At 52.4% G+C, this 19,043-nt stretch overlaps 1 protein-coding gene across 4 annotated transcripts in view; it reads left to right on the top strand.

Annotated features, from left to right (window-relative positions):
• Positions 1 to 16,776, top strand: part of SOX13 (SRY-box transcription factor 13) — a 49,590-nt gene extending 32,814 nt beyond the window's left edge. Inside the window, exons 2-14 of one of the 4 annotated variants that reach the window (XM_066261633.1) lie at positions 2,027 to 2,225; positions 3,362 to 3,473; positions 3,571 to 3,657; positions 7,504 to 7,676; positions 8,003 to 8,071; positions 8,456 to 8,570; positions 11,301 to 11,386; positions 11,512 to 11,674; positions 12,371 to 12,480; positions 12,631 to 12,727; positions 13,038 to 13,181; positions 14,021 to 14,237; positions 14,778 to 16,775. In XM_066261633.1, coding sequence (XP_066117730.1) covers positions 2,028 to 2,225; positions 3,362 to 3,473; positions 3,571 to 3,657; positions 7,504 to 7,676; positions 8,003 to 8,071; positions 8,456 to 8,570; positions 11,301 to 11,386; positions 11,512 to 11,674; positions 12,371 to 12,480; positions 12,631 to 12,727; positions 13,038 to 13,181; positions 14,021 to 14,237; positions 14,778 to 15,036 — 1,830 coding nt within the window. In that variant the 5' untranslated portion in view covers position 2,027 and the 3' untranslated portion in view covers positions 15,037 to 16,775. Of the gene's footprint in view, positions 1 to 2,026; positions 2,254 to 3,361; positions 3,474 to 3,570; positions 3,658 to 7,503; positions 7,677 to 8,002; positions 8,072 to 8,455; positions 8,571 to 11,300; positions 11,387 to 11,511; positions 11,675 to 12,370; positions 12,481 to 12,630; positions 12,728 to 13,037; positions 13,182 to 14,020; positions 14,238 to 14,777 lie in introns of those variants that run through there. The other 3 variants (XM_066261634.1, XM_066261632.1, XM_066261635.1) reach the window with 3 other exon arrangements.
• The last annotated feature ends 2,267 nt before the right edge of the window (positions 16,777 to 19,043 follow it).

Here is a 19,043-nt window from a genome sequence, read left to right as displayed (position 1 = left end):
TCGCCTGTCACACTTCCTTTGGCTTTATTGCCTTTGTCCAACACCCTATTGTCTGGTTTCCTTTTGTCCCCCTTTCAGCCCTGCTGCCTTTTATTTCCCAGCCAGCCTGGTTGTTTTCATTTCTTTTGTCTGAAGTTCCTGAGAGGAAGGTTTTATTTTCAGCGGTTTGATTAATTCACAGCTTGAGCCGGGGTTTGTTTGTTATGTAATTGCTGCCCTCAGCTTCAGGATAATACCCCTCAGCTACCCCTCCCCCAGCGGGGCCCACCGGCTGGGCCTGGCTCCGCGCCCCTCCCTGTGCCCTGATGGGCCGAGCTGCCCACTTCCTGGATGTTCTCCACGTTCTGGGGTGATGGGAGGGCACCCAGAACTGGACCCAAAATCCTGGTGGGCTGGGTCGGGGTCTCTTCTTTTCTTCTGGGCTGACGTTCCTAGGGTCAGGTATGCCCCTCCTCACCCGGCAGTGCCCTGTCCTGGGTCCCACACCAGCCCGCAGGGTGCTCTGCCCTTTGAAAGTGGCCGGAGAGTCTGGGTTGATCCATAGGATGGCATCAAATAATTTATCTCATGGGTTGTATGCAGCACATCATATCTGTCACTCATTACATGTTACTAAGAAATATTTAGCTGTAAGTGTTGATGCAATATACAAATGTACATAGTACACCTGCAATTTAATTTAAGGGATGTTTCACTACATCTGATTTTTGCCTTATACTCCCCTCCTAAAAAATTAATGCCCCTGTAAAGAAATACCTAAAAATATTATTTAACAATGCTTCTCAAACCCAGTATGTATCAGATCACCTGGAGGGCTTGTTTAAACAGATTCCTGGCCCCACCCATAGAGATTCTGATTTGTGAGGGACCCAGGACTTTGCCTCTCAGGCCTCCAGGCCCTGCTGAGGTTTGTGCTGCCTCCCAGTTTGCTGTGGTTAACAGACACCACATAGGTGCTGACTGCAGCTGGGTAGTGTTCCAGACACCGTACAAATAACAATTCGTAGCCCGTTTTGTAGATGAGGAACCTGAGGTGTGGAGAGGTTAAGTGACCCAAAGTCACTCTTCAGCTAATTGAGTGTCCTAGGTAGGACCCATGCATCCTTGGTGGAACCAGCGGCGTGAATCCCCTGGTCTCATCTTGGCGCCTTTGAAGGGCGAGCAGGGGGACAGCGGGGATCTGGCTCTGTGGCCCTGGGCCCGGCAAGACCACTGGAAAGCAGTCCCAGGCCCCTGTGATCGCCCTGCTCCTCTATGGATGTGACAGGTGGGGAGGCAGCAGTGGAGCGTGGGCTCAGTCTGCCTACAGCAGGGGTGCAGAGTCCTCCTGGGGCCAGCTGCCAGAGAGAGACTAGTGCATATATGCAAATGTTGCTCTTACAGCCACTGGCCCACCTCTAAGCCTGTTTAGTTTCCCACTTCTGGTAGATACAGGGATATGAGAAATAGTTCTCTTGTATCTTGTCTCTACTGTAAGAGAAATAAAGAATAAATGTATTGCATAGGGTAGTTGTCACTTGGTTTCCCTTTTTAGGGAGTGGTGGGGCAGAAAGCAGGCTGGCCTGTTCGAAGGGGTACCTCACTTCTAGCCAATCGTTTACACAGCCCAACTTCAAGAGAAATTCAAGTCCCCATTTTCATGGGATAACCTCTTGATTTTTAAGTTTGGTAACTACTTACAAATATGTATACACACAGACACACATATCTGTGTGTATAACCTTGGCTTTTGGGGGCTGAGAACTAGCCCTTTGACAATCTCTGGTTTCCTTAGATAGACCCATCAGCCTACTAGTCCCAACATTGCAACAGGCAGGGAGCACCAAGGTTGGGCCCAGCCTTCTCTACAACTTCCTATTAAAAAGAAGAAGAAGAAAGGACTGAAGAATCATTTTAATTTCCCTCTGTAGGTCTCCAGGGGGGGCTCCGACCTTCTATGGTGTGTCCACGTGGGGCTGGGACAGGGCGGGACTGCGGTTTCCGGGTCTCAGGACTCGCCTCACTCACTCTGCCCCTCCTCCCTCAGGATGTCCATGAGGAGCCCGGGCTCTGCCCAGCTGGCCTTGGATGGTGGTGGCACCATGGTGAACTGCGCTGTCAAGTCTGAGGGGAAGAAGGAGCCGTGCCACGAGTTTCCCCAGGGCCTGGCTGCCACCGCTGAACCCCAGCCCGGAGACCCAGCACGAGTCACCCAGGATGGTGCTGACCCCCAAGCTCCAGCCCAGGTGCCCAGCACTTCCCCGGGGCTCCTGGGTCAGTGTCCCTAGTTCCCCAGTGTCCCCACCACCTCCATGCACCACCCCTGGCCTCTGCTTTAGGCCAGGCAGGCACCCGCCCCTGCCTTGCTGGGCGGAGGGGGCAGGCAGAAACGGGCATCTCTGGGGCAAGACTTAGGTGAAGTGGAGACGGGGCTGCCAAGTGTGTTCGGGCCACCTGTGCTAGTGGATGGACACAGACTCCCTCCTGCACTCACTCCCCGGATATTAATGCTCACCTGTGTGGCCAGTCCTTCCCCCGAGGACTAGTTGGAGGTAGGATACACACACTCACAGCTGGGCTTAGAGGTACCAACTTCTTCATCTGAATTAAAAGTCAGTCATATTACAAAGCCAGAGTTAAACTGCTGTTTAAGACAATGTAGTTCCTCATCCAGTAAGGATTCTGGCAGCTCTTAAAAATTCTATGATCCCATGTAAGAGATATAAAAAGGACATATATAATGAAAAAAGCCAAATGAGGAGAAAATAGGAGAGTTTTAGGGTTCTGAATAGGCGTCAGCCTGGAGGACTGTCTGGTAGAGGGTTAGGAGGCTAGGTGGGGATCAAGGAAGACGTCCTGGTGAAGGAGGTCCTCAAACTGGACCTTAAAGAATGTAGTGGAGTCAGACGAGAAGAAGAGAGGGAGGGGTCGGTGTCTCAGGGAAAGATAGGGCGGGGCCCTTGGAGTGACCAGCCCAGCTGGAGTGCTGGGCATGTGAAAGGGGTTGAGGTCACAGCTGGCTTTTGGCCGCTGGCTTTACAGTGGCAAACCTTGTCCACATGCATTTGTTCCCTTGATTCCAGCGCGATCCTGTGACAGGGACGAGCATTTCCATTTCTAGCAGAGGGAAGTCAGGTTCAGAGAAGTTCAGGGACTCATGTGGGATCAAGTACCTTGTGAGTCACTGAGCCTGGACTGTGCCAGGTCTCTTGTCTTGAAACCTTTTACTCTTTTTTAGTATGTCAGGCAAAGTGAAAGCAAGGGGAGGGGAGGTGGGGAGGGAGGACCCTGTGGTGTACATCTCCGGGGTGCTCTGCCTTGCGCAGCCTGCCCCCCCCCCCGACCCCCTAGAGGTGACAGTCACACTCAGTGTGTCTTATAGGATTGTAGCTCACCAGAGAGCAATGGGTCCCCAGAACCCAAGAGACCAGGAGGCCCTGAGGCTGCTTCTGGAAGCCAGGAGAAGCTGGACTTCAACCAAAATCTAAAAGAAGGTAAGATCTGCCGTAGTTAGAGCCAGGGGCCTGGGGCAGGAGGGCTGGGGAGGGGAGGGTCATGAAGGGCGGTGCTCATCTGCCTGCTGTCTTCCAGTGGTTCCCGCCATCGAGAGGCTGCTGTCCAGCGACTGGAGGGAGAGCTTTCTGGGAAGGAGCTCTGTGGAAACAAAAGATGTCAAAGGTGAAGGCCATGGGGGCTGGGCCGAGGAGGGATGTCTGAGCCCCTGTCCCTTCTCCCAGCCTGGCCACACAGTGTGGGCCCACAGGGCAGTTCACTGTGCTCTCTGTGCCCTCAGACCTGGCCTGTGCCACGCTGACGCCTGGGGACCACGCATTAGGTCTGGCTCCTTCTCGTGTGGGAGAGCCCTAGTGGGAATCAAATTGCATGGATATGGGTTTGGGCTCTTACCAGGGGCCCTTGGTAGGTTGGGCATATCATTGCCACTTCCCAGATGTAACTATAAAATGATCCGAACATTCCCTTTTACTTTTGAAAATTAATTCTAGGCCAGCAGTACTTCACTAAGTGAATAAAAGGGCTGTTTAATGAGTTCATTAGAGTGATAATGTTCCCAGTGTGGTTGATCACACTCACAAAGGGCATTTTATTTATTTATTTGCAAGAAAAAAGAACCAGATTTAATACATACATGTATATGGGAATCGCACAGGCACAAGTTAGAGACCCCACATGCATGAGGTTCAGAGATGGAAAGGGACCATGGGTACACAAGACACTCTGAGCTGGGGATGGGGTAACGTACCCTGGGGGCTTCACAGTGTCAGTGCAGGGTGATAAGAAGAGCAGATGTTTCATAAATAAAATATTGCCCTGCCATATATGTGGGTCAAAAAGAGATTATCACTGATAATTTTTTTTTTTTTTTTTTTGTAACAGAGACAAAGTGAAAGAGAGAAGGACAGATAGGGACAGACAGGAAGGGAGAGAGATGAGGAGCATCAATTCTTTGTTGTGGCACCTTAGTTGTTCATTGATTGCTTACTGATATGTGCCTTGACCAGGAGGCTACAGCAGACTGAGTGACCCCTTGCTCAAGCCGGTGACCTCAGGGTTTTGAACCTGGGTCCTCCGCATCCCAGTCCAATGATCTATCCACTGCACCACCGCCTAATCAGGCTCGCTGATAATTTCTTATGGGCAAGGCCCCTAATTCAAGTTTTTCTAGGTAGATAAAGGGAAGGGCAGAAGTTTCTCTTGAGCCTGAAGTTAAACTTGCCTTTAACTCAAAATATCTATATGCCACTGAGGCACATCTTGGGTCCCCTCCAAAGTCCCCTCCTCAGAAACATCCTTGGGAGTTTCACATTCCAGAAGATGGGCCGATCGACAGTACTGTGATCAAACTAGTTTTAGTCTTGAGAAAAGTTCAGTTAAAGTTGTATCTCATTTCAGGAGGTGGTGATGCCATTGGGCTCCCAAAGTGAAGCCCATGGTACAAGCCATCGGGTGTTTAATAAGAGGTATCTTTGAAAACAAAAGAAAAACAAAGGTTACTGATTGGAGCAGACTCATCTCGGTTTCTGAGTTCTGAAGGCAGGCAGTCAAGAAGATTTCTAGATGTCCGGCTGGAAGCACCTTCAGATGGAGGGGAGGCAGGCAGCTCCGGGCTCAGTCTTCTGTCTGCAGCAGCGCAGGCTGTCCATAGCTGGGCTATTGTTTACACCCAGTTGTCCCACTTTAGCTTCTGTGGCCTTAGGAAAAGGGCACTTCTAGTTCTCAGTGGTTCCAAGTCAAAGTGGGGGGAAATGAAAATGTTCATTTGGAGGGTTGCAGCCAAATTCTTAAGAAAACTGGAAAAACTCAGCATCCAGACCAGTTGGTACGTAGAAAAATTTAAAAACTCTAAAGACAATGAACAGTGCTAGACTCTGAGAGCCACAAGGTATATTGTACTTTGTATTGAAACAAATTTTTTCTCTAAAATGATCCCCATTTTTAACCAAAGATAGCCAAATAAAGGCTTGCAAAGTAAGTATAAGTTTAATAAATTTGGCCTGATTATTTGTTTAAGTCCATCAAGGATAGTAATTAACCACATAGGCTCTTTTTCTCTCTCTCTTTTTTTTTTTTAAGAGAGAGAGACAGACAGGAAGGGAGAGAGATGAGAAGCATCAACTCATAGTTGTGGCTCCTTAGTTGTTCATTTATTGCTTCTTGTATGTGCCTTGGCCAGGGGTGAGGGGGGCTCCAGCTGATCCAGTGACCCCTTGCTCACTGATCCAGTCACCCCAAGCCAGCAACCTTGGCTTCAAGCCAGTGACCTTTGGCCTCAAGCCCATGACCATGAGGTCATGTGGGTGATCCCACATACAAGCCAGTGACCCTGCGCTCAAGCTGGTGAGCTTTCATTCAAACCGGATGAACCTATATTCAAGCTGGTGACCTCAGGTTTTCGAACCTGGGTCCTCAGAGTTCCAGGTTGATGTTCTTGTCCACTGTGCCACCACCTGGTCAGGCTGACCACATAAACTCTAAATCTGCTTTGCTGGATATTTCATAAGGATTCTCAGGTTGAATTTAACAAGGCCTCTCAAGGCCTGAAAAACCAAGGCAAAGACTTGCCATCAGATTTTGTCTGCAGTCCTGCAGTGCCTATAGGTTTGGGTGAGTTCCCCTTTTCTCCTAAAGTGTCTACACCTGCCAAGAAGTGATATTCTGTACTCACACGGTAATGCTGCTGTGAACCGTGTAAGCAAGGTACCAGGCCAGTGCAGTATTTCCAAAGGTTTTTTTGGCTTCCATACATCAATCTGAATTCCTCTAAGGTGTCTGTTCATATCTGAGTCTATGCATCTCTCCCAAATATGACTTTCCCATCAAAGCTTTGGTAGTAAAACCAGTTTCTAGTTATGTCCTGTTATAGAGGGAACAGAGTCTTACTGAACTTATGCAAATAACCATTTTGCCATAAAATAATACTACTTACTAAATTTCCAGATTCTGGAGGGATCAGGTAGGCAGAAAATATATAAATGTTTTAACACTGTTTACAAAGGTCTAACAAAAATACGAAGTCATAGGTAGTTTAAGAGAAACAAGTTTCCTTTTATCTGGAAAACAAAATTTTAAAAATCTGTAATCTCAAACAAAAAAATCATTAAATCTGTCAGTTCATTCATTCCTATTTAGTTCAACTTATTCTGCTTGAATCCAGTTTTGCCATTAGTTCTCTTGACCTTTCCTGATAATTGAGGGTGGTAGTGTCAGTGGTAATTCTATGAAGTTTGTAAGCAGTCCATCCAGGTTTATATGATTTGGTCAGTGAAGTGGGTTTCTCCATCACAGAGGGCACTTTAAAACAATGCAGATGCCCAGGCCCACCCCACCTACTGAATGAGAACCCCAGAAGATGGGGGCTTGGGCACTTGTGTTTTCCAAAGGATCCCTGAGTAATTCCAGTGCAAATGGTCTGTGGCCTGGCACTTCTGCATCTGATATTAGCTAATGCCCGGAGGGCAGGGAAGCACTAACAGTTGTTGGTGAGGACCATGTGCCAGATCCTGGACTAAAAGTTTTACATTCATTGTCCCTTTAACCCTTGCAGCAACCCTGTGAAGTGATGTCTAATGTGCTCATTTGTAGATTAAAAAAACTCAGGTGCAGAGAAGTTGGTAACTTGCCCAACAGCTCCCAGGCAGGATGGGTTGAAGAGGGGATTTGATCCCTGATCTGTCTTGGTCCATGGCTGACCATGGCTGGGCTGCTCCTGGGAGGATGGCTGTGCACCCTGACCCTGTGGCACTGGGCACTTGAGGATGTCTAGGAGGCAGGCAGGGTGAGATACCCCTATCAGCATTTCCAGTGGCTGGTGGTAGCACATCTAAGGCTGCTAGTTGTCAGATAGCAAGGCAAGGAACCCCTCAAGAGCAAGGCTCGTGTGTCAGTCACCTTTGTCAGGCCCTAATGGGCCTGAGACAGAGCAGTTGCTTAATAAATAACAGATGATGGACGGCTAGACAGAAGAACAAATAAAAATTCTCAATGGTGGCTGTTTCACTGAAACAGGGACCCAAGAGAGCCTGGTAGAGAAGGAGCTTCAGCTTCTGGTCATGATCCATCAACTGTCCACCTTGCGGGACCAGCTGCTGACGGCCCACTCGGAGCAGAAGAACATGGCGGCCATGCTCTTCGAGAAGCAGCAGCAGCAGATGGAGCTGGCCCGGCAGCAGCAGGAGCAGGCAGGCTGGCTTGGTGTCTGGCTTTCTTTTCAGGGGAGGGGTCTGTCAGGGCCTAGAGGGGAGCACCTGGGGGGGGCTGGCTTAGCAAGTGCTGGCTGCGGCCCAGGTACAGGTGGGGGAGGGGACTTTTGTGGGAGGGGACTGTGGGCCTGCTGGCTATTCATAATGCATTCTGAGGGTTGGCCGAGTTGCATCTCGCCACCCCCCTTGGCTTTCCTCCCTGTTTGCTCTCTGGAGGGCAGGGTGTGGTTGGGGCTGAGAAGGCTCTGGGAGGTGGGGCCCGGGGCCTAAACCCATTAGCCCTTTCCTCCTCTTCCGTGTGCCAGATTGCTAAACAGCAGCAGCAGCTAATTCAGCAGCAGCACAAAATCAACCTTCTGCAGCAGCAGATCCAGGTGATAAGAGCAGAGGACTGGGTGGTGGGAGAGCTGGGGGCTGGGGGCTTGGTTCCTGCCCAGAGAGGTGCTGGGGACATGGAGGGACAGGCAGTCACTCAGGCATGACCCTGAGGAGAGGGCTCATTCCTGCTCTGTTCCCCTCCTCTGTCTTCCCCTATTTCCAGGGAGGGGCCCAGAATAGCTTCCTCCCTAGCTAGGACATAAGGGCAGGTAGACAGGGGCCCACAGAGGTGGCATAGGGTCAGATAGATCCTTTGGAAGACTGTCCCTGCCCCGAGCCCTGTGCCTCTTATCCCTGGGTTTCCCCTCTGTCCAGGGCTGACCACAGCTGGGTAGCCATTTGGACATCTGGGGACTCACACAGGGTTTCTTTGCTCTCAGCAGGTCAATATGCCTTATGTCATGATCCCGGCCTTCCCCCCAAGCCACCAACCTCTACCTGTCACCCCTGAGTCCCAGCTGGCTTTGCCCATTCAGCCGATCCCTTGCAAACCAGGTGAGTGTGGGAGGCCAGGTCCTGAGGTGAAGGATGGAGGTGTGGAACCACGCTCATCCACTATTTTGCAATGCAGCCTTTCTGGGCCCGGGCTGAGATCTGTCCCATGGAAGAGGAATCTCTTGTTTCTGAATGTCACTGGGAGAATGGAAAATGGTCCATTGAAAACCGTTAAGAACTTTCCACACTTAGCCAGTCTAGGTCTAGTCTCCCCAGTTCTGGTACAATTACTGTCCTAGAATATTACTATTTTGAATACTAGCTGAGATGTATACATCTTGTACATTCATGTTTCTGTCTTTGTCCTGACCATGTTACTTTTGCCTTCTGCCCTGTCGCTAAAATTCTGCAAACACAACTGGGCACTGACTACATGTCAGATGCTGTGTAGTTGTTGGGTGGCCATGGGGGTGATGAAATATGGACTTTGAGCTCAAAGAATTTACAGTCTGGGGAGGAAGAAGGTAGTATGCCAACAACCAGGCAATCTGGGAATGCTTCTTGAGGAGGTGGCACATGGCTGGGTCCTGGGAGAGTGGAGTTGGGAACAGAGGGTAGAGGGCACCAGAAAAGGCAGTCCTGGTGGAGGCCCTGGCACCTGAGACACAGCTGTTACAGAGGTGCCAATGTAGCGGGGTCTTGGCTGGGGGGGACAGTTGAGACTAAGCACAGAGTTTGGGATTTATTCTGTAGAATGTGGGGGTACTTAAACCTGTGAGCAGAGGACGTGTTGTCATGCTGACTGATAGGGAATGGAGGGGGACCAGCTGAAGTAGAACTGGGTGGGGGCTGTGAGGTGATGTTGGCAATAGGAGATGACAGTCTGAACAAGGGCAGGGACAGGAGAACAGTAGGATAGGATTATTAGGTCATGATCATTGATTCCTTGTGAGTGGTCATGGGGACAGGGCAGAAATGCTGCCTATAATGGCACCAAGAGGGGGGGTTGCTTTTCAGTCAACCCCTGTGGCCCACACAGCCTGTTCCACGGGAGAAAGAAGGCAGGGGAAATCCAGCCGGGTGAGTTCCTACAGTTCCACCGTCAGGCGTGCGGGCCAGGGGCACAGTTCACTGGGCAGCCCCACCGACTCTGCTTGAGGGGAGATTCCGGGAGGGGAGGGTTGGAGGGGGAGGGGAGGGCAACAGCACAAACCTTCACAGTTCCAGGTGAAGGTGGAACAGAGCTGCGGGAGTGAGGAGGGCAGGGGTGTGGTCAGGGCAGGGGCCACATCCTATCTGGACGGGGCAGGCAGGAAATAAGCTGTAGGAGGCCTGGGCTGGCCAGGCTGCCGGATACCCCTTCCTAAAGCTGCGTGAGTGAGTGGTCCTCAGTTCCCAGGCCTTAGATGGTGTCTCGTGCCTGTAACGGTGGTTTTCAACCTTTTACACTTGGGGACCAGTGAAGACAGAATTGTTTCAGGGCCTGCTAAGGCAGAATCACCCTGAGCATAAGTGAATTCGAGTAAGATCACTGAGTCTATCATCTTCATATGACATCAGGTTGGTTAACTCGTTCATGGACTGCCATGAAATTTCTGGCAGACCAGTCCGTGGATCAGTGGTTGAAAAACACTGACCTATAACATGGAGTCCAAACTCCTGAGCTCAGCCTTCTCAGGCCTCTGCGCCCACCTTGCCCATCCGACGTTGGCCTCATTTCCCATTTCTTCTTTTTTTTTTTTTTTTTTTTGTATTTTTCTAAAGTTGGAAACAGGGAGGCAGTCAGACAGACTCCCGCATGCGCCCGACCAGGATCCATGGGCGGGAGGGGAAGAGAGAGACAGAGAGGAAGGAGAGGGGGAGGGGTGGAGAAGCAGATGGGCGCCTCTCCTGTGTGCCGTGGCCGGGAATCGAACCCGGGACTCCTGCACGCCAGGCTGAGGCTCTACCACTGAGCCAACTGGCCAGGGTCCTCATTTCCCATTTCTTGCTCTCACACCCCACCACCTCGTCTCTCCTGTCCACCTGCCAGCGTTAGCTCACATCTCAGCTTCCCCCAAGAAGCCTGCTCTAGTCTCTCCATTTGCAGCAAAGTTGTCTTGCATGCTAGCTGCTCAACCCATATCACCACAAGCGTGGTTAGTGATTTTGTATATATGGCTGTCTCCCCATCTGAACTGTCAACTCCTTGATTCTGGCCTGGTTGAGGAGACTGAGATAGACGAGGAAGAAGAGAGAGCGCCGTGCAGAGGGGAGAGGACAGGCTCTGGAGTCTAGGGGAGCCAGGTTCAAATGTCATTGCTCCCATTAATTAAATACGTGGGCCACCCATTTGACCCCTCCAGGTCTGTGTCTTTATCTGTAAAATAGAAAAATGTATTGAGCACCTATCATACACCACGTAGTAAGGATTATTGTGAGATAACGCACAGTAGACAGGCTGTACAACAAGTAACTGCTTTTGTACCCTGCACATTGTAGGTACAAAATGTAAGTATCTGTAGAGTGAGTAGATGGTGTCCCTGTTCTTTCACTGTGGGTTTGGGACTCCAGACTCAGTAGGTTGGGAAAGGCAGGACAGGATGACGTTGCCTGTTGGCGTGCAGGGCATTGGTGGGGAGGGCATAGGAAGCCCTTTGCAGCACTTTGGGACTGGCATGGGCAATGGTTGGAAGCAAGCTGGGACAGCTCCAAGCCTCTGTCCACTTTGTGCTGCTGGGACCTCATCATGCAGGGTGTCTGCTGTTCTGTGCTCATCCAGGACTTTTCTCCTTGCCGCCTTTTCCACAGTGGAGTACCCGCTGCAGCTGCTGCACAGCCCCCCGGCCCCGGCTGTGAAGAGGCCTGGGGCCATGGCCACCCACCACCCCTTGCAGGTACTGCTCCACCCTCCCTAGCCAGGATGGCTGGCTGCCCCCTTGTCTGTTCTGAGTATGCTTGTCCCCTCTGTCCCTCTGTGAGGGTCTCTGTTGGTGTCTCTCACCCTCTGCCTCCCCCCTAGGAGCCCTCCCAGCCCCTGAACCTCACAGCCAAGCCCAAGGCCCCCGAGCTGCCCAACACCTCCAGCTCCCCCAGCCTGAAGATGAGCAACTGTGGGCCCCGCCCCCCCAGCCATGGGGCTGCCACACGGGACCTGCAGTCCAGCCCCCCCAGCCTGCCTTTGGGTAAGCGTTAGCAATGACCCTTGCCCTCTGCGGGTCTGACTTGGCTCTGGTCAGTGCCTTTTAGTTTCAGCATTCAGTGTCTCAGAAGACCCGTTTCCTGCTTTTCCCCACAATGTCTGTGCACCCTGTCCTCCGGTGATTCAGGCCACTGGGTTGTACAACTTCAGGCGTCCTATTCTTTTTTAATTTTTTAGATTTTCTTTTTTATTCATTTTAGAGAAGAGAGAGAGAGAGAGAATATGAAGGGGGCGGGGGAGCAGGAAGCATCAACTCCCATATGTGCCTTGAGCAGGCAAGCCCAGTGTTTTTTGTTTTTTTTTTTAATTTTTTATTTATTCATTTTAGAGAGGAGGGAGAGAGAGAGAGAGAGAGAGAGAGAGAAAGAGAAAGGGGGGGGGGGAGCAGGAAGCATCAACTCCCATATATGCCTTGACCAGATAAGTGCAGGGTTTTGAACCGGTGACCTCAGTGTTCCCAGGTCGAAGCTTTATCCACTGCACCACCACAAGTCAGACCCAGGCCTACTATTCTTACGTCTAGTCTTTTGGCACAAAAGCCAGTATAAACAGTGTCCCCTTGGGGATGTGCAGTGCGACAGTCTTGGGATGGGGCAAGAGGAAGCACAGAGGGACATAGCATGAACTGGGGTGACCCCTCAACTCCCCTCCCATGTCCCTATTCTTCCTGCCCACATAGGCTTCCTTGGTGAAGGGGATGCTGTCACCAAGGCCATCCAGGATGCTCGACAGCTGCTGCATGGCCACAGTGGGGCCTTGGAAAGTTCCCCCAACACGCCCTTCCGTAAGGTATGGGCTCCCACTCCCGTTTGCCTGGGAGCAGGGAACAGAGAGCACCCAGGGGTGGAAGGCAGAATTTGAGGCCATCACAGGGAGGGGTGGGGAAGGAAGTGGGGTGACACAGAGAGGCTGATGTAGAGGTTGCCCCGTCAATCCCAGGACCTCATCAGCCTGGACACATCCCCAGTCAAGGAGCAGCTGGAGGAGAGCTGTGTGCACCCGCTGGAGGAAGCCATGCTGGGCTGCGATGTGGACGGTGAGGATACTGGGCACAGGGCTGATGGGCAGGAGGGCCCCGCTCTACTTCCTGCCAGGGCTAGGCTGGGTCAGGTCATGTCTGTTTCCTGTTCCCTCTCTCCTTTGTCTGTGGAGTCCCTGTATGTACCTTTCTGTCTCCGGGTCCGTGGTTGGGCCTCTGCTGACATCTTGCTGCTGGCCACCCCTGGGTGCTGAGGGAGCCGTCCAGTACTCCCTACTGGTCCCGTGTGGGGTGTTTCTCTCTGCTGGCTCTGAAGGACTGTTCTTACCCTAGACCTCTGCCCAACTGATTCCACCCTTGTCCCCAGGCTCCCGCCACTTCCCTGAGTCCCGAAACAGCAGCCACATCAAGAGGCCCATGAACGCCTTTATGGTGTGGGCCAAAGACGAGCGGAGGAAGATCCTCCAAGCATTCCCAGATATGCACAACTCCAGCATCAGCAAGATCCTCGGTAAGGGCCGGCGGGTAAGGTCTGTGGGGCTCTGGGGCTCCAGGAGCCACAGTCCAGCAGGATGCAGTTGCAGGAGCCAGCTGGATCCGTTAGGGGTTTGCTTGGTGATACTGAACTCTGGTGGAATCTGATGGAGTATGGGAGTCAGGAGGGATGTGGGCAGCTGGGTTCTAGGGTCTTATACCATTATCTGGCTCTTCTGCTTGCACCTGCACTCGAGGACTTAAGGAGTATGTGTGCATGTGCATACATGTACCTATGTACATGTGACAGAGAGCCCCCCCCCCCTAGTTTCTGCCTAACTAGCCTGTTCCACTATTTGGCTCTGGCAAGAAACAGGATACTGGTATTCTTGGTATCACAAGAATGGTTTTTAAATGAGGTATCCTGATGGGAGGACAAGATGGGATGTAGGTGGGGCCAGAGTCTTGTTTTCAAGACTGAGGCTCCTCCAATGTCTGTGCAGGTCCCATGTGAGCACAGACACCGGATATTTTGTTCTGAGCAGGGAGTCTGTGTTATTGGGGGCCTGCAGTAGCTTCTCTTTTGTTTATGCAAATTGTGCAGACCAGAGGCCTCCCGGAAGTTGCTGAGTAGTTTGGAATGTGTGTGCTGGTGCTTTATTTTAAGCTGTCATTTGGATGCCCATATATACATGCCAACTTCATTCATTCATTTGCTCGACATCCAAGGACCATCCACATTGGACCAGGTTCTTGCTAAGTGCTTGCACATATATCTGGGAACCGAAACCTTCTTGGCACCCCCAGGGCCTGCCGGGGGCTGGGGGTGGTCGGCAGAGCCCGGCGCTGACTGCCTGCCCCTGGGGGCTGGGCCAGGATCCCGTTGGAAGTCCATGACCAACCAGGAGAAGCAGCCCTACTATGAGGAGCAGGCCAGGCTGAGCCGGCAGCACCTGGAGAAGTACCCTGACTACAAGTACAAGCCCCGGCCCAAGCGCACCTGCATTGTGGAGGGCAAGCGGCTGCGGGTGGGCGAGTACAAGGCCCTGATGAGGACCCGGCGCCAGGATGCCCGCCAGAGCTACCTGACCCCGTGAGTGGGCCAGCCCCAGGCGGCCGAGACCGTGTGCGCAGGGCTCTTACGTGGTTGGGCCTTCGTGTGCGGCTGCAGGGGTGACCGTGTGGTGGGTACCTAGTGGGTCAGGATATAAACTTGTGACTGAGTGGTTGTGGGGGGACTGTTGTGTACCCGGAGACATGTGCCTGTGGATCTCATTTCTGACACACTCGGTAAAAACTCAGCAGTACTAAAAACCAAGGTACTCATCAAAGGATTGCTGGCTTGACCAAAGCAAGCATTTAAATATACAATTTCCAAAAGTGGGACTCACACACAGTCCTCCAGGAATATCTTTTGAATACATGCATGGCCCCGAGACTACACGTGTGGTTAGGGCTGTAGCCGACGATGAATGTGGCCACCAGAGAGCAGACTGGGGTGGGGGGTTGGGCGGGAGCAGAGTGTGTATCTTAAAGCAAAAGGCTGTGTGGTGAGAGGGCAGGGCCTGAGGAGGCCTGTTGGGGGGTGGGGGGGTGAAGGCACTTCAGTAACCCACCCCTTTCTGCCCTGTAGCCCGCAGGCAGGCCCGGTACAACTGAGCTCCCCAGATGTCCTGTACCCTCGGGTGGCACAGCCTCCGGTGGAGCACTACGTGCCCCGAAGCCTGGACCCCAATATGCCCGTCATCGTGAACACCTGCAGCCTCAGGGAGGAGGCCGAGGCCACGGAGGACAGGCACTCCGTGGCCGATGGGGAGATGTACCGGTACAGTGAGGACGAGGACTCGGAGGGCGAGAAAAGTGACGGGGAGCTGGTGGTGCTCACGGACTGATCCGCGCGCCTCCTGGGAAAGACCTGGCCCCAAGCCAAGGGGCACAGCCAGCCCACCTGGACTCTGTTGGTACTTGGACTTGGGTGTGCCAGGAGATGGCACAGCTGTGTACTTGTAGATACAGGCCCCTCCCCACCGTACTTGCAGGCACGCCTGAGGAGCTGTAGGCATAAATGGGCAGGGCTTGCATGGTGGTGAAGGCTGAGCTAGCTGAGCGCCTTGGTCCTTGGGGCTTATGGCCAAGGGACACTGTATGACCCTCCGTTCCTGTAGGTCTACCTACCCTAGGGGTATGGCAGCTCCAGACCTGTCCCCCTGGAGCCACATGCTTTGTTTCCATTCTTGTCCTGGCTGGACCAGTCACCATGGGACCAACACCCCCCCCCCCCCACCCCTTCCACATACACACATCACTTCTCTATCACCAGGATCACTTGTACTTTGTGCAAAAAGGTCTGGCCGTCCTTCTCTGTTTTTATCTTCTTCTAGCCTGCTGTGCCTCTTGGCTGCTGTGTGTTGTATGCATGTGTGCGTGTGTGTTTCCATTTGTTGCATATTTATTGAGTGCCCACTATGTGTCAGGCACTATTGCTGAGTTCTTGTGGGTGTGTCTCTTGATACCACTTTTGCTTCTCCGGGGGCCTCTTTCTGTGCTCTCCTTGTCCCCAAATTGCTACCTCTTTGTCAGACTGGGTGTCTCAGGTTCTGTGCGTCTGTGTGTGCATTTCTCTGTCCTTGTCTCTGCCGGCCCTGCTGTGTGCCTCTCCCTTCCTTGGTGTCAGACTCTGTCCTTCTGCCTGTGGTCACGCTGGGTCTCTAAAGGCCCCTGGACCACCCTGGCCTCCCCCATCCACCTCTTTACCCCTCCCTGACTCTTTCTGGCGGGGTCCCGTAGCGGTTTTTAGCTCTGCAGCATGGGAATGTGCGCAGCCTCTGAGGAGCTCTGTCCTGGTGCTGCAGACCCGGGCTGGCTCTGAGTGCCAGAAGAGGGAGCAGGAAGCGGATGGGACACCCCCCCCCACCCCAGCTGTCAGTGACAAGTCCTGGAGAGCAGGGCTCCCGTGGCAGCTGGTCTGCATTCCTCCCTCATCAGCGGGGGTGGGAGGGCTCTCTGGGAATGGGGAGAAGACTCCTGCCCCGTCCCCTCCCACAAAGCTCTGCCCTCTCCCTGCCTGTCCTTCACTCCACACTGGGAACTTGCCTCCACTCCTGATCACTTTCACAAGTTATTTCCTTAAGAAAATTAAATCTCATTGGTATGCCTCCCAAGACCCAGGTGGGACAGGGTGAGAAGGGAACCCCAAACCCCACAGGGGCAGATGTAGAGTCTGTGCCTACCCCTCTCCCTTCTCCCCAAAGCCCAACTTCTGTCCAGGCTGTTTCTTTTTTTATGACTGTAAACATAGATAGTGCTTTATTTTGTTAATAAGATAATGATGAGTAACTTAACCAGCACATTTCTCTTGTTTACACTCGGGAAATTTTTTGTTTTCTGTTGGTGTAATAAAGGCAGACTATTTCAGAATGTGGCGCTTGCATGGGGGAGGGGGAAGGCAGGCTCAAGTCAAGTGTGCCTCAATGTGCCACCAGCCCAGGCACCACTGCCCCCTGGTGGCAGCTCAGGAGGCTTCAGGTGTGGGGCCAGACAGAACATCTGAAGCAAGCAAGGGGACCTCCCCCTCCACCCCCGGAGCTCATAGCACACACTGTGAATGAGACATTGCTCTTGCCTCAAGGAGGAGAGCCAGAGCCAGACCTCACCACAGTGTCCACCCAGGTCCTAAGAAAGAAGACAGCGGTAAAAAACTACATGAGTCAGGAGGCTTGGGTTCTCCCCGGAACTAGCCACATGGCCTTGTATGTGTGTGTATTGGGGGGGGGGGGGGGGCGGCGGGGACTTCCCTGCCGGCATCATTGGCCTCATCCAAAAACGGGGCGGTTAAATTAAGCCTTATCAGCCCTGGCCGGTTGGCTCAGCGGTAGAGCGTCGGCCTGGCGTGCGGAGGACCCGGGTTCGATTCCCGGCCAGGGCACACAGGAGAAGCGCCCATTTGCTTCTCCACCCCTCTGCCGCGCCTTCCTCTCTGTCTCTCTCTTCCCCTCCCGCAGGCAAGGCTCCATTGGAGCAAAGATGGCCCGGGCGCTGGGGATGGCTCTGTGGCCTCTGCCTCAGGCGCTAGAGTGGCTCTGGTCGCAACATGGCGACGTCGCCCCATGGTGGGCGTGCCGGGTGGATCCCGGTCGGGCACATGCGCGAGTCTGTCTGACTGTCTCTCCCTGTTTCCAGCTTCAGAAAAATGCAAAAAAAAAAAAAAAAATTAAGCCTTATCCATGGTTCTTAACCTCTTGGAAGAGCCCTATGAGAACCTCATGAAAGTCATGGGCCCTCCCTCATCCCAAAGTGTTCACAGGGACAATCCAGACCCATGTGTAATTATGTAATGAATGACCAGGGTCTCTAATGATGTGTTTCAGGGCTCTGTCTGTGACCTTATGCTTTAAATGAGGATTTTAAAGAACTACATATCACACCAGGAGAAGTAAATCCATTAGACCTGAAATGTCTAGATGATAGATTAAAACTCTCAAAATACATATCAACAGGGGTCAATAAAAAGACTAACTCTTGTGGTTAAAAAAAAACTAATCCTGTTAATATGGGATGGGGGCAGCAAAGCTGAGTGGCATTTCTTGTGAAGGAAGAAGCATGTGCTCACAAAGAGGGAGGTGGTGAGCCAGTGTACATCACACAGGCCTGGTCCCAGGTGCGTACGGCAGTCCTAACCCCTCGGTAGAGAAGGCCGTCGTCACACTAAAGGAGCCCAGAAGGAGGCACCCTGCAGAGAAGAGGGCTGGAGGGGACCTAGTGGACGTGCATTAGAGGTGTGGCTGAGGTCAGGGATGCTTGGTCCAGAAAAAAGGAGTCTAAGGTAGAGCTTTAAGAATAAGACTTTCTTCAAAGCTGTCAGGTGAGCAACAGTCTGCAGCTATATGAGGCAGAACTGGCTTCTTGATGCTTCTCGAGGGTCAATATTTCGCTTAACATAAACTTTGACAAAGGTGTCTAAGTGGTAGTGTACTTTCCAATATAGGAAGTAATTAAGCAGAGATTTTTTTTTTTTTCCATTTTAGAGAGGAAAGGGAGAGACAGAGGAGAGACAGAAGGGGGGGAGGAGCTGGAAGCATCAACTCCCATATGTGCCTTGACCAGGCAAGCCCAGGGTTTCGAACCAGTGACCTCAACATTTCCAGGTCAACGCTTTATCCACTGTGCCACCACAGGTCAGGCAGCAGAGACTCTTAAATGCTGGAAAAGGGGTTTCTAATTTGGAAAGGGTGGTGGGGAGAGAAGTTAGGTATGTATGGTTGGTTGCAGGGCCACAAACTTGGGACTAAAGAGTCCTCAATTAGGGTCCCAACCTTTTGATCTAGGGAGCATCCTGGCTGCTAACCTTTGCTGCTTTAGCCGGTCCTCCCAGAGCTTTGGGCCTTCTTGTTCCTCCCCACAGGGGAGCCCAGCTTCCCTGGCCGCTTGAAAAGATGCCGGCAGTCTTTGGGAAGAGAGGAATGTCTAGCTGCAGTGCCTGCCCTCTAGTGGTGATGTAGGAGAATTGCTTATTTTAACTTCTGTCCATCTACTCCCACCTCTCCAGTCTCCACTTATCACCCTTGTGTTCCAAACCAAATGTGGGGAGCCTGATGGGACACTCCTAGCTAGGCTCACCCCCACCCTCTCCACCAGTCCTGAGTTCCTCTCGCTTCCTTATCCCAGGTCCTCTGTGGCCTTGGGTGCCTGAGACCTGTACTGCCCACCTCCCACGCCAGGAATCCTTGTCCTGCTCTCATTCCACCTCCTGAGACAGTCATGCTTTTAGGATGAGAAAAGCCCTCCATGGGAACCTGTGGTTGGTGCCCTGGAGCCCCACCCCCTGCCCCAGGAGAGGCAGGATGAGAGCAGGTGGGTTGCAACACCAGGAACAGAGTGTCCTGATAATTACCAGGAAGGC

The sequence above is a fragment of the Saccopteryx bilineata genome, chromosome 2 (assembly GCF_036850765.1).
Source record: "Saccopteryx bilineata isolate mSacBil1 chromosome 2, mSacBil1_pri_phased_curated, whole genome shotgun sequence".
In the NCBI taxonomy this organism is placed as follows: domain Eukaryota; kingdom Metazoa; phylum Chordata; class Mammalia; order Chiroptera; family Emballonuridae; genus Saccopteryx; species Saccopteryx bilineata.
This window is presented reverse-complemented; position numbering and strand designations above follow the sequence as displayed.